The sequence below is a fragment of the Prosopis cineraria genome, unplaced genomic scaffold (genome assembly GCF_029017545.1).
Source record: "Prosopis cineraria cultivar Desert tree isolate PC_DT_omini unplaced genomic scaffold, ASM2901754v1 PC3, whole genome shotgun sequence".
NCBI lineage: Eukaryota > Viridiplantae > Streptophyta > Magnoliopsida > Fabales > Fabaceae > Prosopis > Prosopis cineraria.
In genome coordinates, this window is record NW_026555334.1 from 46,600,258 (window position 1) to 46,621,200 (window position 20,943).

The window sequence follows — 20,943 nt, forward strand, 5'->3', positions numbered from 1 at the left end:
CAAATACACTTCGTTTCTTTCCTCTTTTTACAACCCAATTTAGATTAACCAAATTGCTTAAGTTCGTCGGGCTTGCTCATTAATGAAAACGAATACGTAATCCTTGCCATAAAACCTTTGATCTCGTAATTCGATGAACGTATTAAATTAAATCATACCAATGCATTGCACGGATTCAAACATTCAAATGACCAAAGCACTTAACAAATTTGTATTTGCATATAATTGAGAGGAGTGTACTATAACGCACGATGCTGTGGTATTTTCATTTGCCTGATTTAGATCTCTTCTCTTGCCTCATCATCCATATTTTACTGTTCGCTGTTTTTTTTTTTCGCCCCTTGCTTCTTTTTAATCTCCTTTATTCTCTCCTTGTTTTGTGTTAGCGGTATCCGCCATTGTAATTGTAATTGTAATTGTAATTATTTTAATGCGTCGTCTTGTTTTCCTGTCTTCCTCTGCTCGCTTGTTCCTCCTTAGATTATTTAGCTATAAATCGCATAACTTACATTGCAACATACTTTCTGAGTTTTCTCGATACTTTTTTCTTTTTATCTCTCGAGGTACGGCTTCTGACCTTAAATCACCTGAACGAATTAAGCATAGCCACGCTATTTGCTAGTTTTCTTTCCCAGAGATTCGAGGGCTTTCGACTTCGATCTCCCGGTAAAATTCTTGTCCTCGGTAGCGGATTGGATCGAAATTCTACGTAGCTTTAGAAACTGTATCGGTAGAACTTCGAATCTTTTTTAACGGCCGTATAATTCATTGATTTCAGGTGGCCAATTATTGATCAGTCCGGTCGATTATTTTGGATTTAGTGGGCGTTGCATAGTGGTTAAATTTTGGGGATTGCATTTAGAGGGTGGGATTTGGTCCACTGCATGTGTGAGTCTTAAGGGGTCCTCTGCACTGCTGTGGAGGATCCCGTGGGAAAGACTTTCCGTGAATCATTCTATTTGTTGAGATTTCTGGCTTTTAGCGGGTGTACAAGTTGGAAAGTCGCTCTAAATTGTGGGTGTTTTTTGCGTATTAAATTCTGGGAAATGTTTGCTTCAGTAGCGGATTCAGGACGTGAAAGTAGTGGAGCGTCAGGATCCAATTTGATTCCAAAGCGGTTCGTCTGGCCTTACGGGGGAAGAAGGGTGTTTCTTAGCGGCTCTTTCACAAGGTAGGAAGCCGAGTGATCGAATTATTCATTACAACAGTAGTTACTTCCTGGATCATCCTTATTTGTTGCTGAACATGATTGATGGTTTGATAGATATGATTGCGTTTGTTCCTTGAGGACATTCTTATAATTTGCTTCTTTTTTGTTTTGGTATTGCTCGCATTAATGTAATTTATTTAACCTTTACATGTCCAGGTGGTCTGAACATCTACCCATGTCTCCTATGGAGGGATGTCCTACTGCATTTCAAGTTATTTGCAGCTTAATGCCGGGATATCATCAGGTTTTTGGCCCCTATGGTCTGGCAGACCTGAGGAAATAGAATACCTGTGATTGAAACTTTTACGTCATGTACTTATATGTGACCAATGGACCACTTGGTCTGAATGCACTTCCCCTCAAAGATATGAACAGGAGATGAGATTATGGTTCCAAAACTTCAGTCCTTACTGTTTGCACAACTTATCAGGGAAAAAAAGGGGGAGAATTACACATAAGTCTCATTCAAGACAATTAATTACTCTCAAGTCCATTGACAACTTTGTCATTCTCCTTAGCTTAGTTGTCAATGGACTTGAGAGTAATTGATTGTCTTGAGTGAGACCTTCAAGCAATTCTTTCAAATGGACCTGGGAGTGATTAGTTGTCTTGAGTGGGAAAAACTGCTGGAAGTGCTTGTAAACAAGTTACTTCTAAAACACCATTTTTCTGCATATCTAGTCATATTTATGCATTGTTAGATTTCGAGGAGTAATTTTCAGTTATTTAGGTTTTCCATAGAACTTTTTTCAGTTGCCTACTTTTATGTTTCATATATCACTTAGTAGACAATATTGTTTGATGTGAAGTGGTATTTTGTCATTAAGTAAATACGTGACTGTGGGGAATATGGGAATTTTGATTAGTTCTGCCAAGTTTCATTGTGTATGTACATGTTTTTCTTCCTCCTAGTCATATCCACCTCTCGGTATTTTCCTCTTTGTTGGGATGTCAAAAGACTCTTCTTTAGATTAATAAATATTTGGTGGGCTGGTATTTGTTCAGTTATGTCGTGTAGCAACCGGTTGAGTATGGATATCTTAGCTTGGATGATATGCTCCGTTATGATGATGAAAAGAGACGGTAGGCCAACAAACAGATAAATTTTTGTAGATCATATTTTAGAATGGAATTTAGCTACACTTATTCTACATTCTAGCCTCTCAGTACCAAATGTAGTGTTGTAGTTTTATTATAATTTGTTTCTGCTCGATGAAGTGTTGAAAGCTGTAAACATAGTATGGTAAAGATAATGAATTCAAGCTGATGAAAATTTATCATGTCCAATAATGTGCAGTACAAATTTAATGTGGATGGCGAGTGGCAGCATGATGAGCATCAACCATTTGTAAGTGGGAGCTATGGAGTAGTGAATACTATTTTTTTGACTAGAGGACCAGATGCTTTGCCTTCCATCTTTGCTCCTGGGATACCCGGCAGAGCCCGCATGGAGGTTGATAATGATGTCTTTGGGCTTATGGTAAGTTGTTTTCCCTTCCCTCTCCTTGGGCCTTGTGCTCTTGGTTCATATTATATTCCCAAGTTGCTGGGCTTCATTTCCCTGTGGAAATATACATGCTTGTGTATATTTGTGATCCCATTTGTAGACTTTTGTCATCATAAAATCTTACCATTTGAAATGGATTCTAAAATAGCTACAGTGGCTGTATGTGAAGATGAAGGGAAAAGGAAGGGTAATAATTAAATATTGCAAGGTGGTGAGCGGTGACAATTCTTATTGAATGCTGGTGCTGTTGGTTTTGTATACATGAGATTAATCTTTATTCGTAGATGTGAACCCCTTTTCTCCTTAAAAAATTGTTTGAATTTACCAATGCACTTCAAAGTAACACTATTAGCTTCCTGTTGATTGAAAGAGTTAAGTCAGAGTTTATCTCAAGGTAAGAAGACTTATTTGCCCTGTTCCATGCACAATTTTGGCATAGCATTAGAAAATTGCGAGAGGAGAATGTGATTTATTGAATTATTTGGATCACTTGCAAGGTCCAATATGTTTGTTTGATTCCTTCAGTGCTTCTGATATGATTGAATCTTAACCATGCGAGGTGCTGAAATTTTTTTAATCAATTTTAATGATTTCTCTTATTCCTTTTTTCTTCCATATTCTCTTTTATTTGTTTCAGATATGAAACTGTAATCTCTGTAGGCTTAAAGTTTTTGCTCCTTTTGAGCTCCTTTGACTGCTTATTTCCAGGAAACTAATTCAAGGATGTCAGAGTCTGATCTGGAGGTCTCACGCCACCGTATAGCTGTATTCTTGTCTACATATACTGCTTATGAGTTGCTTCCTGAGTCAGGCAAGGTTTGAGTATTACTCCTTCTCTCTTTCTCTCTCTGTTTTTTATATGTTGCCACTGAATAGGAATTTGACCCTGATTTGATGTTGCATATTTGCTTCTGCTTTTGATGTTCTCAATGCAGGTCATCGCCTTTGATATCAACTTACCAGTTAAGCAAGCATTCCATGTTCTTTATGAACAGGTATTCATTGTTTGTGGCCCTTGCAATGTAAGAAAGTCTACTTGGTTGATATTTACCTCATAGATTATAACTTAATCTGATTACAGGGCATACCCATGGCTCCTTTATGGGATTTTCACAAGGCCCAGTTTGTTGGAGTGCTTAGTGCTATGGATTTCATTCTAATATTGAAAGAGGTTTGTGGGGATCAAAATTTTTTTATTTGACAATACTGTGCTAACTTCTGAGAAATTTCATAATCTGTATACTGTAAGCTAATATATTAGTTTGACTCTTTAAGGTACTTACAAAAGGAACTTGCATGCACAGATTTTAGTCTGCATTTCTGTCTAAATATCATCTATAGAACTGGTTAAAGTAAGATTGTATATTGTTATTCAACTTGTTCTGAAAATAATCATGTGAGGGGAAGAATCTTGAAAATATGTACATTCTTGAATTTCCGAATATGGTGGCAAAACCTCTGGTTCTTCTGATGTTATATTTTTGCTATTTCTGTTGTTGCGAATATGCATCCTCATTTTTTATGATGGTTCATTTGCCTTTCAGTTTCTAAACTTGCTCTTATAGAGAATGCATGGTGCATTCTTGTGTATTCCCAACAATTTTCTCGCAAAGTTTTTTTAACCTTTTACATACATTATTTAATTTTAAACCAACGGTAGGTGCACAAATCAAATAGCAGGGAAGTATTGTATGAGTGATGTGAAATAAGTTCACTATATGTTTAATACTTTTGCATTAGATTCTGCCAGTAATTTAAATCGTGTAATTTCAGCTGGGCAATCGGGGGTCAACTTTGACTGAAGAACAACTTGAGACTCATACTATAGCAGCATGGAAAGAGGTAAAGTCACAACAACGCAGGACAATGGACAATGGGAGATCGTATCCTCAGCACTTTGTTCATGTAAGTGTTCCTGTTGCAATTTGTGACAAACTGCTCAAATGTTCACATACTATTCTACCCTTTTTCTTGTTCGCAATTTCATGCAATTGTGGGGTTGGGCCAACTCTTGCATGATGTTGGGGGTTGTATCACTGGGAAAATATTCAAGAATGCATCCATAAGATGGCAACATGCCTGACGAATGTTCAAGACAATGTGAATGTCATATGAACACACTTATGTCATTTGTTTGCATGCATTGTTTGTTTGAAATTCTTATCTTCTCTAAAATCTTTAGTGTTTGCCTACTTGAAACTCTGGGATGTAGAGTTTGGTATTTAGAAATTTTTGAGAATTGATTGTTAAAACAGATAAACAGTCATTGCATTTTCAAAGAATCAAAGTCTTTTTGTTTTTCTTTTGAGTAAGTCAAGGCTTATGGTTTCTTTTAGTTAAGTTAAATTTTGGGTAGCAGACTGCTTTAAAATTTCGTGGATGACATAAAAAGTTTGAAAGGTGTTTTCCTTGTTTTCATCTACCTGTTGTTCAGGGTAATATGGAAGTTAATTAGAAAGGAATATTAGTTTATTTCATTGCAGTAATAAATTCAGATTTATGTTCTTTATGTATATGCATATTATGGTGGTGGCTTATATAATGGCCTTTTGTTTTTATATATACTCAACCTGATTAGTCCTGTGTGATCATTCTCTTTATTCTCATATATACTTTCTTGAGCCATAATTGGATGCTTGCTTTCACTAACAGTTGGATTTCAGGAAGCTTATGTATTCAGTCTTTGGTGTCTTTTGAGTTGTTTTTTTTACCACTGTTTTCAATAAAAGCACCTATTCTTAAGTGAACTGGTGGGCTGCTATCTTGCTTTTATGTCTGTCTATAATTAAGAATTCCTTCTCTTGGTTTTTGTTTTTCTATATATTTCTCCATAGGTTTTGTTCTCACAAGAGCTGTATGGTTTCCATTTCAAAAAGGAAAATGAGCATGAGTTGGATGATAAATTGACTGCAGATAATGTTAATCGCTGTTTGTTTTCTTCTTGCTGTCATTCATTGTTTGGAGGGTTTCATGGGGATTTATTGGTAATTGAATGCTGAACACAAAATGGTTATTAGGCCAATGAAGGTTGGTCCAATTAATAAGAATGCAACTCATACCCCATAAAGACATAAGTTCAAATCCCACATCTGATGTGAAAACCTTGTTGGTGGGTAATTTGGAAGTATCTCTACAAGTTCTTTTTGAACCATGAAGCTTACCTTAACTCTAGTGAGCCTTAGGACTCAACTCACTGAAACTTTTTTGTGGCCAAAAAAAAAAAAAAGGTAAATAGGTTTTTCACAGTTTGCCTTTATCTCTTGGTTACCTGCGGTATTTTCCAATTTATTTTTATCTTCAAATTACTGACATTGTTGCAATGAAAAGTCCTATGACTTCCATGGGATCTACAAGGTTCTCGGTGATTTGACATTGTGAATAGAAGACACTGCTCGTTAGCTTCCTTCTCCCTAATAATAGTCCTGTATCTGAAGATGTCTAGCGTGATTGTTCTTCATGCTGAGTTTTTGTTTAACCTGTAGACTGGGCCTCATGAGTGTCTGAAAGATGTGGCTTTGAAAATTTTACAAAACAATGTGGCAGCGGTTCCTATTATTCACTCTACTTCACAGGATGGTTCATTTCCTCAGCTGCTACATCTTGCTTCCTTATCAGATATACTAAAATGTAAGCTTCTAGATCTTTTTGTTATGATAAAATGGTTTAGAACTAATGCATGGACTTAATTTTCAGGTATTTGCAGGCACTTTAAGCATTCCTCTAGTTCCTTGCCCATTCTTCATCTACCAATTGGTTCAATACCTTTGGGTACGTGGGTGCCAAGAGTTGGGGAACCAAATAGACAGCCGCTTGCAATGCTTAGGCCGAATGCATCTCTAGCTGCCGCCCTGTCTCTGTTAATTCAAGGTGATTATTCTTCTGTTCCTTAGAGATCAAGGTGTTTTTCTTGTTATCAATTAAATGTTCTAGTAATACTAAGGTCCCGTTTGGTTATTAAAAAAGAATGAAATGAAATGGATTGAATAAACAAAAGTTAAAATGAGATGATTAAAAGCAATAGTGAACCAAATTCATAAAGAAGAGAGGTAATTTAGTTCGTGAGATTGGGAATCATAATTTGTGAGATTTTTATAATTTAAAGGGTGTGATGATTCTTATCTTTATAATATATATTAAGTTTTATCATACTTGTCATAAGGAGGAAAGGTGATTTAGTTTAATTTTTATGTTGAGTTTTTGAATTCATTCCATTCCATTCCATTCCTTTCTAGTAACAAAGGGAATCTAAAGGGGATATTGTGATGGAACTCAGATTTCTCTGATATTATTTTATGTAAAATATGCTAGAATTCAAAAATCCAGGCTGAAATTAGGGATCAATACAGTAAGGTGTTATGGAAATAACTGCGTTGCGTAGGAAATAATAGAATAGCAAAACAGACTCCTCTTGCTTTTGAGAGGCTAGAGTTTCTTCCCAAACCATGCTGAATTCTTGCTAGTCCCCCTTCTGACCCACTGCCTCCTCATATATTCCCCACCAAGAGCCTAAACTCTCTTCCCTTTCCTCTTGTCCCGTTTGATGGTTAGTTAAAAGCACTTTAGTTCCTATTTCTTCTTTGCTGCCACCTCATTAACAGATGATGCTGCCCTGGGCTCCCTTGAACTATCTTTTCTCTTCACCATTTTTCCTTGGGCTTCCGTCTTGTATGTAAAAATATTTGTCAATTTCAAAATGGATTGAAATATTGAAGTGTCCTTTTCCCCATTAAATATCTAGTTACCGTTTGAGAATTCTAATTTTATTTATCATGTAATATTGGTAGTGTGGTTAAGAGCATAACAGTTGCATTTCAATTATTTCTAGCTTTAGGTCTTTTATGTGAAATTACTTCACGTTTGCAGCTGAAGTTAGTTCAATACCGATTGTGGATGATAATGATTCGTTGCTTGACATATATTCAAGGAGGTAATATCTCATGCTCGCTCATTGTGCCTATGAGAATCCGAGATTCTTGTTTATACCTTGGAAAAGGGAGATCATATTCTTCAAGCAGTGTGACATGTGCCAGTTATTTTCTTCTCAGTGATATTACTGCATTGGCTAAAGATAGAGCTTATGCGCGGATATCCATCGATGAAATTAGTGTGCATCAGGTAATACTTCAGTGATACTTAATGTGCCTCTCTTTCTTCGGAATTAATTTTAATTATAGGCCTTCTTTGTAGCACGTGTAATCTTCTGCGAGGAAAGCCTTATTTTGGTCAAACTACTGGGGGATAAATGCCTAGCCCTAGACTGTTGCTGATATTTTTCTTCTGAAAAATTATAACAATGGCAAGAATATTTTAGTATAGGAAATGGCTGAGATTAATAGAATTCTTGTTCGGTTTCATTTTGCAAATTTTGATTTGCACCTGATGGTTGTAGGCATTGCTTTCGGGACAAAATGCAAATTCACCTTGTGGCTTTTACAATGGTCAGAGGTGTCATATGTGTTTAAGATCTGATCCATTGCATAAAGTGATGGAGCGGTTGGCTAATCCTGGTATTTCTTCTTTACTAACAAGCCCTTGCTCTCTTTCTTCTATACATTCCCCACATACTTTTCAAGAAAAGAAGATAAGTGAAACAAATGAAATAAAAGGAAGGCACTTTCTTCACCTGTATATGTTACACAGGGGTTAGAAGACTTGTGATTGTGGAGCCAGGCAGCAAGCGTGTGGAGGGGATTATTTCCTTGAGGGATGTGTTCAGATTCTTGTTGGGATAGTTTGGTGGATATATGGGCTGCCATACACGGAGAGGGAAAGTCCACTGGAGGACTTGTTTGTTGTTTTATTTATGGAGTTATCTCTGAGCTTTGCCCTGGCCTTCCTGATCTCCTTGGTTGGACGGGCATCTCGGCCGCGGCCCACTCATTTTCAGTAGAGTTTGAAGAGAGAGTGAGTTCCCTAAAAGCAGGTTTCGTTTTTCTCCTTTGAACATAACACATCTTAACCGAAACAATATCTCCTTTGTGCTGGCACATCTACAATACCTGTGTCCTGTGCTAACATGATCGAGGAGAAAAGGAAAAACAAAAAACAAAAATAAATGAAGTAGTAGGTGAAAGATTAAGCTGTCTACGCCACCTCATGTCATTCGTTCGTTGTAGGAAGTTCATGATGACTTGTTTGTATTGTTTTTCCTTGCACAGATACAGCATTTATCTTGACGCATGCCTTGCAAACTTGGAAGTTAGTCACAGAACGAATAATCTTTTCCTTTTTCTTGTAAATTAAATCGAAAATTGTGTATGGCCAAGGGAAAAAAGGGCGGTGTCTTTGCTGCTGTTGGCAAGTATCCAAGTTAATGAAACCAGCAGCTAGCTCTCTTGAAACCTTAACGTTTACATTTGGAGTGTTCGATAGCAAATGGGTATAATTGCAGCAGGTTTGATTTTTATGATCCATAATTACTAAAATTAATAAGTGCATTTTATGTTTATGCATGTTTGTAATGGATGAAGTATATAGAGTTATGTACTTTTTATTAATTGAAAAATTCACATATTTATGCTATCTTTTTTTTTTGGGGGGGGGGGGGGAGGTGGTTGGGTTGGGGCAACACGGGAACATATTTATGGAAGTCTATAGTTATCTAAATGTGTCTTTTTCCGCAACCATCTGAATGTCCCTGAGGTCCATATTAACGAGCAGTTTCTTAAATAACAGTCTCAAATATTTAGATAACTACAACCTTTTCTTTTCGATAAAAATCAGTTTAAAAAAATATCAAGGGCAAACGAAGAGTGGTAACCATGAGTTGTCATTTTATGAATTGACTTGGGAGAATATAATTCAAAATGTTAGACGCACAAGCAACGATTCATTACATTTGACTTGACTTTTCCTTGCAAGCAACCTAGTCATTAAGTCACAGATTGATGCGCGCCTAACTCAGCGAAAATAACAGGCTAGTGCGTACACGGTTTATACATGAAGCTTCGCGAAAAAAGGGGTTAATAGATGTAAGGATACATTTACGATGCAGAAAATTATATTGGGGAAGCATATTCATTGAAGGCTAATCTAACAGTATTAACAACAACATCGAGACCTTTAACCTCGACCCAAACGCAAATTTATGAGAAGAGATATGAAAAGGAAAATGGACAATGTTGGTGAAATATATTAAATATATTAAATTTAGTATTATCACTAATACTAAATAGCACTGAACTTGTTGACATTAAACAAACATGATATTACAAGGGTTGGGGGTTGGGGGGGAGAACTCAATTGAATTTTCCAGAATCCTATGTACAACAACTTAATAAATGAGGGGATACAAGTCAAGTTGGGATGAGAGCTAAAATCTGGGTCTTGATTCGTCCCATGCACATCTTAATTTCTCTGTATATAGGAAGGTTTTGAGGGCAGCAAGGATGCAGGCTGTTAACGGCTGAATCTAAAATCTGAGCAACATCAGCTGGTGGGTATTGCCGTTCAGTACAAGTCTGTCGAATGGAAAATATTTAGGGTCAGGAAGAACTGCAATGCTGCATTTTTTTTTTTTTTAAGGATTACTTCTATGTTAGTAATTAATTACCTGAATCATGATTAAAGTAGCAACACAGGATGTGATGAGCTCCGAAGGAATTTGAATATCAACTTTGTGGGAGTCATTCTGCAATTTTGGACCTGATGTATCACTATGTAGAGTTTCTGATGCACCGCAAGTCGACTGATCATGGTGACCAAAACTGCTATTCACTTGCTCTTGGGATCTTATTACAGGTAACCTAGAGTTGAAGGCCAACTGCTGATAATCAATGGAATCCAATGCTTGGCCTATCCTCATGAAAGCATCTTCACCTTCTTTTGTCGAAGACAACGTCTGAAGCGTCAAGAGATTTAAGTTAGAGAAAGCTTTTCAAGAGCTTGGAACTTGATAGTGTCCCTGGACAGTGGTTAAGACAAAGGGCTTAAAACAAATCAAGCAACTAAGGGTAAAAGCAGTACGAATAAATTGTAGAGGCCGAGAAATGCTAAGCCTCTGACCTTACTTGCCAAAGTATGCAACGAAAATCTGGATGTTCAAAATCACTTCACATATAATTCATGACGACCATAAAAGTAAAGGCAACCACACCAACCTGAATTGCAGTATCTACCATGGCATGTGCTCTTAGCCTGGATCCTTTGATAATTTCAATGACACTTGATGCTAACTGTTGTGTTAGAGAACTATCTAATGCACACAGAAGATCATCTTGGATATTGAAGCTTGCTGGGGCCTTCACCCATGGTGATGGAGAGTTTCCAGTGTAAGTATTTCGTTGCCTCAAACTAAGCAGAGCAGACGAAACCTGAAAATAAAATGACCAATCAATTGATATTTCCTGGTCCAAGTCAGAATGTTTACATTGAAAGAAATAATAATTCATGGAAGCCACATGCCTGCCCACTGGCTTCCTTTAGCTGTACAAGTACCGTGGCGTAATGCTTCTTGAAAGACTCTGAACCTTTGAAGTAGTCTACGTCATTTTGGTTTTCCAATATGTCATTATTTGCATTTCTAAGCTCCATTAACAATTTTTCCTGTAACACCCCACCGAGAAAAATCAGCAAAATTCAAATAACTAAGCTAAATGGATCCACCGAAACACTGACCAGGCAACTAAAGGAATGGAGCATAAGACCGGAAGCATGCAACAGTTTCCAAATGAACTGCAAAAACCATTTGTTCATGTTCATACAAACCTTTTTATCTAGAGCACGAGTCAGTTCAGAAAGGGCGTGTATATCAGCTTCTCTGGCTTGATGATGTGTGAATGTACAAGGTTGAGCATATGCTTCTTGTAGTGTATCAATGTTATCAATGGTTCCAACCTTTGCTTGAGCAACAGGATTAACATCCTCCTGTATGGGTTAAGGGAAACTATATTATCCAACTTCAAATTTAAAATATCAACATCAACATTTTGCCCGTAGCCGCAGGGGCCCAAACAGCTAACCTATATAAAAGCACTGCTTTGTAAACCTCTGGCCGTGGCTGACCCATAAACCAATCACCTGGCCGGTCCAATTGGTTGAGCAAACCTACTTTGTGACCCAGTCAACCCAGCAGGTTGATGGGTTGACCCAGGTTAAATTTTATTATATTTTTCTTTTTCCCCTTCCCCCTTCTGAATTGTAAACCTTAAATCAAATCTAAATCTCCTAATTAATATTTGTAATGTATTTTATTGTTTTTAGAAACTTATGATTAATATTTTTATAAGACATGCATAAAGTTTCATGAATGAATTTCCATTTACTTGAGAATTAATGACATTTTTATTTAAATATGATTTTTTTTCCATAGTCAAATATGAATATTTGTATATATTTTAGTTAAATTATATTATTTTAATCATAATTAGTTTGGCCCTAGTTCGACCATTGACCCTTGAACTATAGCCTTGACCGGTTTAATAACTGGTTTGGTTTTCAATACCTTGTACACAAGTAAAGGCTCAAGTACAAGAGAAAAATGGGACACATAATTCACCACTGAATTAAAGCAGTGTGAAACAATTTCACTAGATGGAGGCAGATTCATCAGTCAAACATTCTAAGGATAGTGGTCTCAATATCACATAATGAACAGAGAGAAAAATATCTAATTTGCCATGAAAACAAATCCCCTAGCACTTCAAACTTATAAGACCTACTAAAGGAAAGGGGGAAAAAATATAATTTAACGGGAGACCCTTCAATTAGCACATAATTTTACACCAAACTCATGAAAGTGATGAGAAATATCAAATAAATATAAGTAGAATACACACTCGAACACAAAGTACCAAAAACTTATTTCAAGGCAGGGTGGAGTTCGAAAGGATTTGTTGGGCAATAAAAAACAAAAGGATTGTGATATGGTATAAAAATAGTTAATACAGGATTTGGAGATTTCATATATCTAACCTTGCCCACCTTTGCAAAAGTACTTGAAGGGGTGGATGTGGATAGCTTCTCCAGGGGTCCACCTGAACCACATGCCACACCACCCTCAAAATTAGAAATTTCATTTATCTGTAGCTGTTTGCCCATATAAGAAACTTTGCCAACACCTATCTGTCTTCTCAGAGCTTCTGGCATATTATCCACAGGATTCATAGGCATGCAATCAATATCCTGCACCGTATAAGACATTCATCCTCACTTTACAGATTTCTTTATCTTAGATTTAAAACTACCTACTCATGAATGCCCATAATTCTTTTTAATCAAAAAGGCACGATGATAAGAGATCATATTACCATGACAAATTCAACCCCTAATTCAGGACGGTCAAACTGAACCCTGCACTTGTCATGGTCAACAGTAAGCACACTCCCATCATGAACCTCTCTTGATTTGGGGTGAATAGCAATTACTCGTTGTCCAACAAACAAAGGTCTTGCTAAATCTGTTGGGAGTCCATCCCTCATACCAGTGCGCAGTTCAGTGTAATGTTTCCTCACAGATTCCCTGTACTGTTCAAGTTTTTGTCTTTCTTCACGGAGAAAGTGCTCAGAAAACCTACGAGGTTTCCCCAGGGAACTGCGGAAACAAGCAAAATTGATATCAAATATGTGCAGTGCTATATATATATGCAAGAGTCTAAAAGAAATAGTGATAAATCAGGCTAATAAAAACTAAATTTAATACCTTTTTATAACACTCCACTCAACACGAGTTAGCCTTGGGATATTCCCTAGTCCAACATGGTTTAAGTACTCCATGAATTCCCTTTTGGCAAACCATGGATAATCAATTGCACTATAAAACCACTCAAAAGTACACCACCTGCGAACCATATATGACGACAAGCAACCAGAAAGCTTTTCCTGAAAATTACACTATTAGTCATAAAAAGAACAAAGCATACCTTTAAGCTTCAGGGAGCAATAATCTATTTAAATTAGCTAAAAAGCTTTCACCTTTAAATATGAAGTCCTGTCTGGAAGGCTGGAAGAGTATTTATTAGGTTTTCTCAACATGTTTTCAGAAGATTTCTCTTTCATAATGAATGTCTTCTGTAGGCTCATCTTACGTCTATTTTTTTTATTTGGTAAACTAACTTCACTTGCAAGTGGTACTTCTGCAGTTGATACTGTTAAATCTTTTGGATCACTACACAAGGAGCTCTCAGATGATCTGACTGGTTTCACTTGTTTTGCTTTAATCAGCAGTTTATTCTCTTCATCAGATACAGCCTACATAGCAGACCCAGCATCTTTAATGAGTATATCATAAATAAATGGCAGCCTCTTTTAAAGATGATAAACTTATATTAATTTCCTTCATGCATGATTGAGCGCACATATTATATGGCCCAAAGAAAAATGGACAGATATCTAGCTTTATATTATTGTCATTCCATATATACGTATTCCAATAATTGCTGATAAATTTATCATGATATCTTTGTGCTTATGGACCATAAAGACATAGGAAGCGTATCAGGACAGGATGGCAATCTACTACGACAGAAGTAAGTTCTTATAACATCCACAGAGGCCAAGCACTGGCGGAAAGAATCAGAACTTGTAGGAACAGTTTTAAAAGATCAAGTAAAATCAAGTATTTTAAATGTTTATATGAAACATTCGTCCTAACCCCTAAAATTTCTAATCTCTCGTGCTAAGAAAATATTTCAAAAACTAAACACATTATCCCATGTATTGCACAGGCTCTAAAAAATAAGTTGCATTATTCACAGCTTGGGAATAAGGCTTGTTACAAATTTTATATTTATATTGATTGTTATAAAACATTCCTCACACGTATGTGTTTGTGAGCATTTGCTCCCTTGCAATATTAGGTGGCTAACAAGCACTCAATTTAACAATTCTAACAATAAGTCAAATGAAGATACATTATTCATTATTGACATCTCTTTTAAATTGATAAAAATATACTAGCCTACACTAATTCTAGTACTGCCCTTTTGCCCAATTGTCAAAGTCTTTTATGGGTCATTTAGTAAAGACAATGGAATTAGGTGAAAAGAAAAATAGAACAAAAAATTCATTTTGTAAATTAATACATACTCCATCTGGTCTCTATTATAGGGCATTTTCTAGAAGGATTTTTTTATAAGGCACTTGGTGGGGAATTAATTACGTTTTTCCAATATTATCCCTATTTAAACCCATTAACTATGAGAAAGAATGTAATGCAAATTTGAATTTTTTTCATTTAAATAGCGTTAAAATTGGAAGTTTATTCTATTTTCAAACAAAGTTAATAACTTAACCACCTCTTGGTTCCAGTGAAATAGTTAAAAGTGCCTTATAATAGGGACCAGAGGGAGAATTAGCCTACATTATTCAATATCTAATGACTAACATACCTCATAATTCAAGGTATAACTTGGGTGAGAATTCAAATTTGTATTTGATATCTAATGACAAAGGAATAATTCTCCATTTATTTAATGCAGAATAGTAAATATTATACATTGACGAACTAGATGTGATAAGGAATGAGGAATTACAAAGCACAATATAAGCATGACAAGTTCTACACTACATTATAAAATGTAATATAGCTAAGTTTGCAGAATCACTTGACTATGATGAATACAGAAGTTTACAATGCAATGCAACCCCTACCAGGAAATAGAACTTAGAAGAAAGGACCTTTGATTCCTGTTTAAACACTCATTGATCATTATTGTTGAACTAATCAAGCAAGAGACAAGGCACTAGAAGACTTGTATTCATCACTAACAAGATAATTTAACATGTCAAAATAAGTTATGTTGCATCACTAACAAGATAATTTAACATGTCAAAATAAGTTATGCTGCAATAATCTTGTAATACCAACCAGCAATTGGTGACACTCACTAATTTGGTAATCAAGAATAAGAGAACAGGCAAATAAGTGCCTACCACAACAATGATGATGACTACGATGGTAATGATGATCATACATCATAATCATTGCATCACTCCAAAAAACTGTAGATTTTCATTTACGAAGCCATATGACTAGAAAATATCACTTATCATTCAAGTATGATCTAAAGTCTCCTATCACTTCTGCGTAGCAATAACCTAACCACTTAATTGCGTTTTTAAATATGCAACATTCTTACCTTTGAGACTGCAGACTTGCGCTTTCTTTTTGATGTTCTATCAGGTGTTATCTGTTCTTTTGATTCAGCTGAAGCATTCGTTTCATTTTCTAGCTCCCGTCCAAGTTTAGATTTTCTTGAGTTTGAAGTCTCAATTCCAGGAACTGCATGAACCTTTTGTTTTGGACCAGGGAGTTTAAGTTTGTCTCTGTTTTGGCTTGTAAACGTAGTTTCAGGCAAAGCAGATTTATCATCTTTATCAACAGGCGTTCTTTCTTCCTTCAACTGGACAGATGCCTCTGATGGGGCAAAGGAGGATGAGGGAAAATGAATGAATTTGAATCAAAGGGAAAGGAATTTTTTTGTAAAATCCCAATCATAGAAACTACAGTACCAACAGTTTTAGTTTTAGTTTTTTTTTTTTTGGCCAACCAACTAGAAAATGAGTTCAGTTTTATGGATTTAAGTAGAATATGATCTCAATATACATGATGTGCCGTTCTGATTCGGAAACAGCAAGTCATTTATTTTTGCATCACCAGAAATGACATCCATTTGGAATTTTAACTGAATATTGCATGTATCATCAGAATTTGGAACATTATTTTATGACTGACTTTTGAATGTTTGAAGCTTCAGCAAAACTAATGGCAACGATCAATTTTACTGTGAGTTCATATCCCTCCACCATTTTCTAGGTATGTGTGCATCTTCATGTCTAATAAACTGATATAAATTATCAATGATCAAACCCTTACCAGAATCCATGGTGGACACAGGCATCATTAAAGACAGATCAGCCAAAGTTTGTAAAGCATCCAAGGCAGAGCTTTCATCTATACATAAAATAATGAAAAATGTCACAGAAAAGAGACAGGAAGAAATACACAAAATAAATCGCACAATGGTCCAAACATCCACCTTGCCCCAGGCCACAGCAGGAAAAGGAACTGAGACAAAAATTTGCAGAGAGATATGCAGCAATAGAGTTACCTCCAAAGAAAAGTTTTTTGCTTCGTTTCCCCTGACCTTTAGGTGAGAATTGCTCAGGTTTGGCATTAATAACCTCACTATCAACCTTTTCCTTCAAAGAATTAAAATAAAGTCCTCCTTCAGTGCCACTGCATGCTTCCCCACCATCATCAAGCTGATAATTCCGAACATTTTCTGCTCTCTCTTTCTTTCTGTAAATTTTCTTCCCCTTCTGATGTACTTCAACTGTGCCAACGCCTTCCATGTTCATTAATGAACTAGTATCTCTAGCATATTCTCCATTTTCAGCCTCACCACTTTCTACACTACCTTCCAAGCAATCTTCACCCACGGAAGCATCATGAAACTTGGCACGAGCTGTCTTTGACTGCTGGTACAAGTTGACAAGTCAGAAAAAAGTTGATTCAAACTTTTAAAATGACAACTTATAAAACACAAGCAGGTCAATCACAAAGCTTGGCATGAGGTTTTATTTATATGCCATGCTAGTTTGCAAATTCAGAACACAACTAACTCTTTAAGAAGTGATCTTGCTAATATGAACAAGCTGATGGTAGAACATGCATGTGAACATTCTAATACCATTCTTTCCCAGCTTTGAACAGGAGAGGGTTTCTGCTCTGCTCTTCTGTATTGCGTTTGAGAAATACAAGGAGAGCCTCCTCTTTGTGCAGCCTCAGTTAAAGCCAGCGCTGCAACATGAGCAACTTCATCATCATTAGCATTACTCTCTGACTTCAGGCTTCTTTTAATTGGTGAAACAAAATTTTCCCTATCAAATTTTTTATGAGAGTGGGAAACTGGGATGCGAGGCGTTCGTTTTCCTACTGCACGAGGCTGGCTACCTGATTAATAAACAACCATAAGCAAAGAAAAATATTGCAAAGTGTCATAATATGAAGAAAAACATTCCAAGTAAATGAGCAACAACACTTCACTGAAATTAATATTGCTCTTCGGATTTCAGAGGTTTAATCAAGATGAAGGAAAGTTTTCAAGTTGCATGTTCTATGCTAGTTAACATACAGCAGAAGGACAGGGTTCAAGAAGAGGGTTATGTTAGGCCTTCAATAGCCAATGAAAAATTTTGTTGAATCTCTATAACACTACTCACTTTTAATCACTGCAACTTTCACAGTGGATACAAAACCTGCCAATGCCAAATGATGCGTGAAAATAATTCTCAACTAGGAGACTACCTCCACAAGTTGGTGTATGGTTAATTTTTTCCATAGTAAAATCTCTCGAAAGGACTTAACATTAGCAATATCACAATGTTGTTCAAAGTCAAGACATGATAATTCCAATGAAAAGAAAACCCCTTGATTACATCAAATTTCAGTCATCTGAACAGTATTTTGCATGATTACAAACTCTTCTTGAACATTCAATTTAAACATGGCTGGTGCTATGTGCTCGGCAATTCTAGTATAAAGTCCAAAAAGTGAAGGCAGAGGGGATTGAGGGGGTAAAAATCACTGATTCGGCAAGCCTTCCTGTCACATATGTAAGCTTTACTGATCTGACTTCCTTTTCCTATGTGATAATTACATTCCATAACAAACAGGATCTTTTGAGAAACTGCAAAAGTAATTACCATCAAAGTGTCTTTTCTTCAATAAAGAAAGACAACCATCATTAGAAGCAGCTGAATGACTTTGAACAGAATCTTTAGAAAAACTAAGCTGAACTTTCCCACGCTTCCGTTTCAAAGGTTTTTGAGATTCTGGTGCATCACTGCTATCCTTATCACTATCACTCCCTTCCTGTCAAAGTTAAAGCAAACTATGGGTGAAAATTGGCAAATCATAACCAAATTCAGGAGTAAAAAACTCTGCAATGATCAGGCTGTAACGATAATTGAGCTATCATACTGTAAAAAGGGGGGCCACACTCATTCGTGAATATATCTGACAGCAAAAACAATACAGGTGCATCAAAATCTGAACTTGGACCATACCAGCACATTATAATGATCGGTCATCATTGCTATGAGGCCAACAACAGAAGCTGTTCCCTCTGGAAGAGATAAATATGCCTGAAAATTGAAGGTATGCCAAGTAGAAAAATTGTAGTTAAGTTACACTAGAAACAAAAATGAACCATGCAACATTAGCAAGCCATTTCATGATTGGCAGAGCTTAAAAAGAAACTCATAATTAATGATAGACTGAAATATTCAAAATCATTGAGACTTAAAGATAAACATGTTGCTTGAGGAGGGCCTAATCATTACAAGTTGGTGAACTGACAAACATGGTTAGGTATCCAATAACTCACACTTCCGATAAGAAAGGTGGAGGGGGCAGAAAAAAGGAGAGCGAAGTAATTAGTCTGAGCTTCCAAAGATGGAAACTAATATCCAATTAATCATCACTAATCAATTAATCAGTTAATTAAAAAAGTCATCTAAAATTCCCCAACCAGTTAAAAACGCAAGACACACAGCATAATTTCCTACTTGATGTCAGATTTCATCCAATAAGGCTCACAAAATGTAGATACAGTGTTGAAGGCTAGTATTCATGTACCCTATTCATATTATACAGAGCCTCCACCATTTCAGTGGATCTGTTCCGCACAGCAACAGATACCTGAGAACATAAAACAATAAGAACAGAGTGAAAATAATTGTAATTAAAGTAACAGACAAAGACTGAAAAAAAAATTAATAATAAAGGCACACCTTTTTCCAATCTTTCCCATGCTTCCTGTATGCTTCATAAAAACGCTCTAGTTCCTCCTTGCTCCATTGAGATCCCAGCTTGTCAGACAACTTTTTCTTCTGTGCAAAGTATACATTCAGAGCATGTAAAATTATGGCCAGGAATCAACAAGTTATATATGTATGACTTCAATACTTTATCAAATGATAGTTATTTTATTCTTTTAAGTAAAAACAACCAAGAATTGCCATTCTATCAGTTATAGTTGTTCTGACAAATGACTCATCAAGAAGGTCAGAAAGCTATATCTGCTGCTGCCTTTTTCCTTCTCTAGCCTCAAAACAGGAATGCTATCTGAAAATCACATACCCGATGCTTATTTTTATTTGAATTAACTCCATCTTTATCAGGAGAGACCTCATTTAAACCTGAAAACCGTTTATTCACACTTCTCGATTTCCTTGTTGGTGCCATCAATCCTTTATTTATCTAAACCAGGAAAAAAAAATAGTCAGAGACAATTCAGATCATTATAACTCATAGCAAACTCATCAATAATGTATATTATAGGATTAGCACAAATATTCCCCCCTGAAAATGTTTCAATAAACATTAGGACTAAGGCCAGGACAAGATCCTCGACCTTCTTTTTTCCCATGTCCTCCATAAGTTAAAAAGTACTATCATCAATGTTAAATTGCTAGCCTCATAGTATTCTGGCATGATATATAACTTGAATATATAACTGAACGGTGAAAAACAAAGCACAGACATTCTTTTCTTTTTCATGTGATCTGCCTTCATCTGTAAGTGGGATTTTTTAACAAAAGGAATATTAATTACGGTAACAGTTTATCTTACTGCATAGGCGGACCTGTGGGGGCAGATATCTTTGAAATGTGCATAGTTGATATAATACCCTTTTAATTTTTGTTCCAGATGCTTTGACACAACTCGAGCCAAGCCATTTACAAGATCATACATCACAAATACCTTGAGAATTTTCCAAAATTGATTATAATATAAAAAGATTAAAAAAAGAGAATGCCAATACACAACAAATCCAACGTTGCAAATCAACACAATCCAAATCATACAAGTCGATAGTGACCAAGACGAGGAGGGAAGAAGCATAACAGCCAATTACACATCATTCAAGCAAAAACGAGTACCCAAACAAAAAAAAAAAAAAAACTCGATATGTAAATATTCCCAAATTCCAAAGCGTCAGTATTCGGCGATAACACGACCAGATTCACAGCCAGATTAAAAATGAAAAATTTAACACAAAGCAGGAACAGCCACGCACGGAACAGATGACGCGGGAAACAAATTCAAAGCCAGCTTGAAAAAATCAATCTCACCGGATTTTGGGAGTCGAAAAAGCCCTAGGGTCCGAACCTTCTTCAGTGCTAGCCCGATAACATCCACGCAGGGCTGACAACGGTGGACTGTGTCCGACGGAGTGTGGAAAGCTCGTTCGTCGACGAAGAGAACTGGATCCGCTACTCAC

The 20,943-nt window shown here is 36.2% G+C and overlaps 2 protein-coding genes across 8 annotated transcripts; one reads left to right on the plus strand and one right to left on the minus strand.

Moving 5' to 3' along the window:
* Nucleotides 1–241: 241 nt before the first annotated feature.
* Nucleotides 242–9,239, plus strand: LOC129305731 (sucrose nonfermenting 4-like protein). Of its 4 annotated transcripts, none has more exons than XR_008592018.1 (15): nucleotides 258–666; nucleotides 779–1,171; nucleotides 1,367–1,454; nucleotides 2,508–2,690; nucleotides 3,426–3,533; nucleotides 3,653–3,712; nucleotides 3,799–3,888; nucleotides 4,491–4,622; nucleotides 6,200–6,344; nucleotides 6,411–6,584; nucleotides 7,581–7,644; nucleotides 7,763–7,832; nucleotides 8,107–8,224; nucleotides 8,358–8,640; nucleotides 8,876–9,239. XR_008592018.1 is itself a non-coding variant. In XM_054945763.1 (14 exons), the coding sequence occupies exons 2-13, from the start codon at nucleotides 1,047–1,049 to the stop codon at nucleotides 8,177–8,179; spliced, it is 1,350 nt and encodes a 449-aa protein (XP_054801738.1). In that variant the 5' UTR covers nucleotides 242–666; nucleotides 779–1,046; the 3' UTR covers nucleotides 8,180–8,224; nucleotides 8,358–9,239. The 4 variants fall into 4 exon arrangements, 2 of the variants coding, with proteins under 2 accessions (XP_054801738.1, XP_054801737.1); XR_008592017.1 differs by having other exon boundaries at nucleotides 8,358–8,621; XM_054945763.1 differs by having other exon boundaries at nucleotides 242–666; nucleotides 7,543–7,644; nucleotides 8,358–9,239.
* A 599-nt stretch (nucleotides 9,240–9,838) lies between these two features.
* Nucleotides 9,839–20,943, minus strand: LOC129306051 (protein ALWAYS EARLY 2-like). Of its 4 annotated transcripts, none has more exons than XM_054946368.1 (19): nucleotides 20,795–20,943; nucleotides 19,800–19,919; nucleotides 19,451–19,549; nucleotides 19,296–19,358; nucleotides 18,725–18,802; nucleotides 18,362–18,530; nucleotides 17,347–17,609; nucleotides 16,765–17,131; nucleotides 16,530–16,607; nucleotides 15,793–16,070; nucleotides 13,628–13,903; nucleotides 13,356–13,534; nucleotides 12,965–13,247; nucleotides 12,630–12,839; nucleotides 11,424–11,582; nucleotides 11,121–11,261; nucleotides 10,817–11,029; nucleotides 10,270–10,557; nucleotides 9,839–10,177 (listed from the first exon to the last, which is right to left on the minus strand). In XM_054946368.1, the coding sequence occupies exons 2-19, from the start codon at nucleotides 19,902–19,904 to the stop codon at nucleotides 10,013–10,015; spliced, it is 3,414 nt and encodes a 1,137-aa protein (XP_054802343.1). In that variant the 5' UTR covers nucleotides 19,905–19,919; nucleotides 20,795–20,943; the 3' UTR covers nucleotides 9,839–10,012. The 4 variants fall into 4 exon arrangements, with proteins under 4 accessions (XP_054802343.1, XP_054802344.1, XP_054802345.1 ...); XM_054946369.1 differs by having other exon boundaries at nucleotides 12,639–12,839; nucleotides 16,765–17,134; XM_054946370.1 differs by having other exon boundaries at nucleotides 11,154–11,261; nucleotides 16,765–17,134.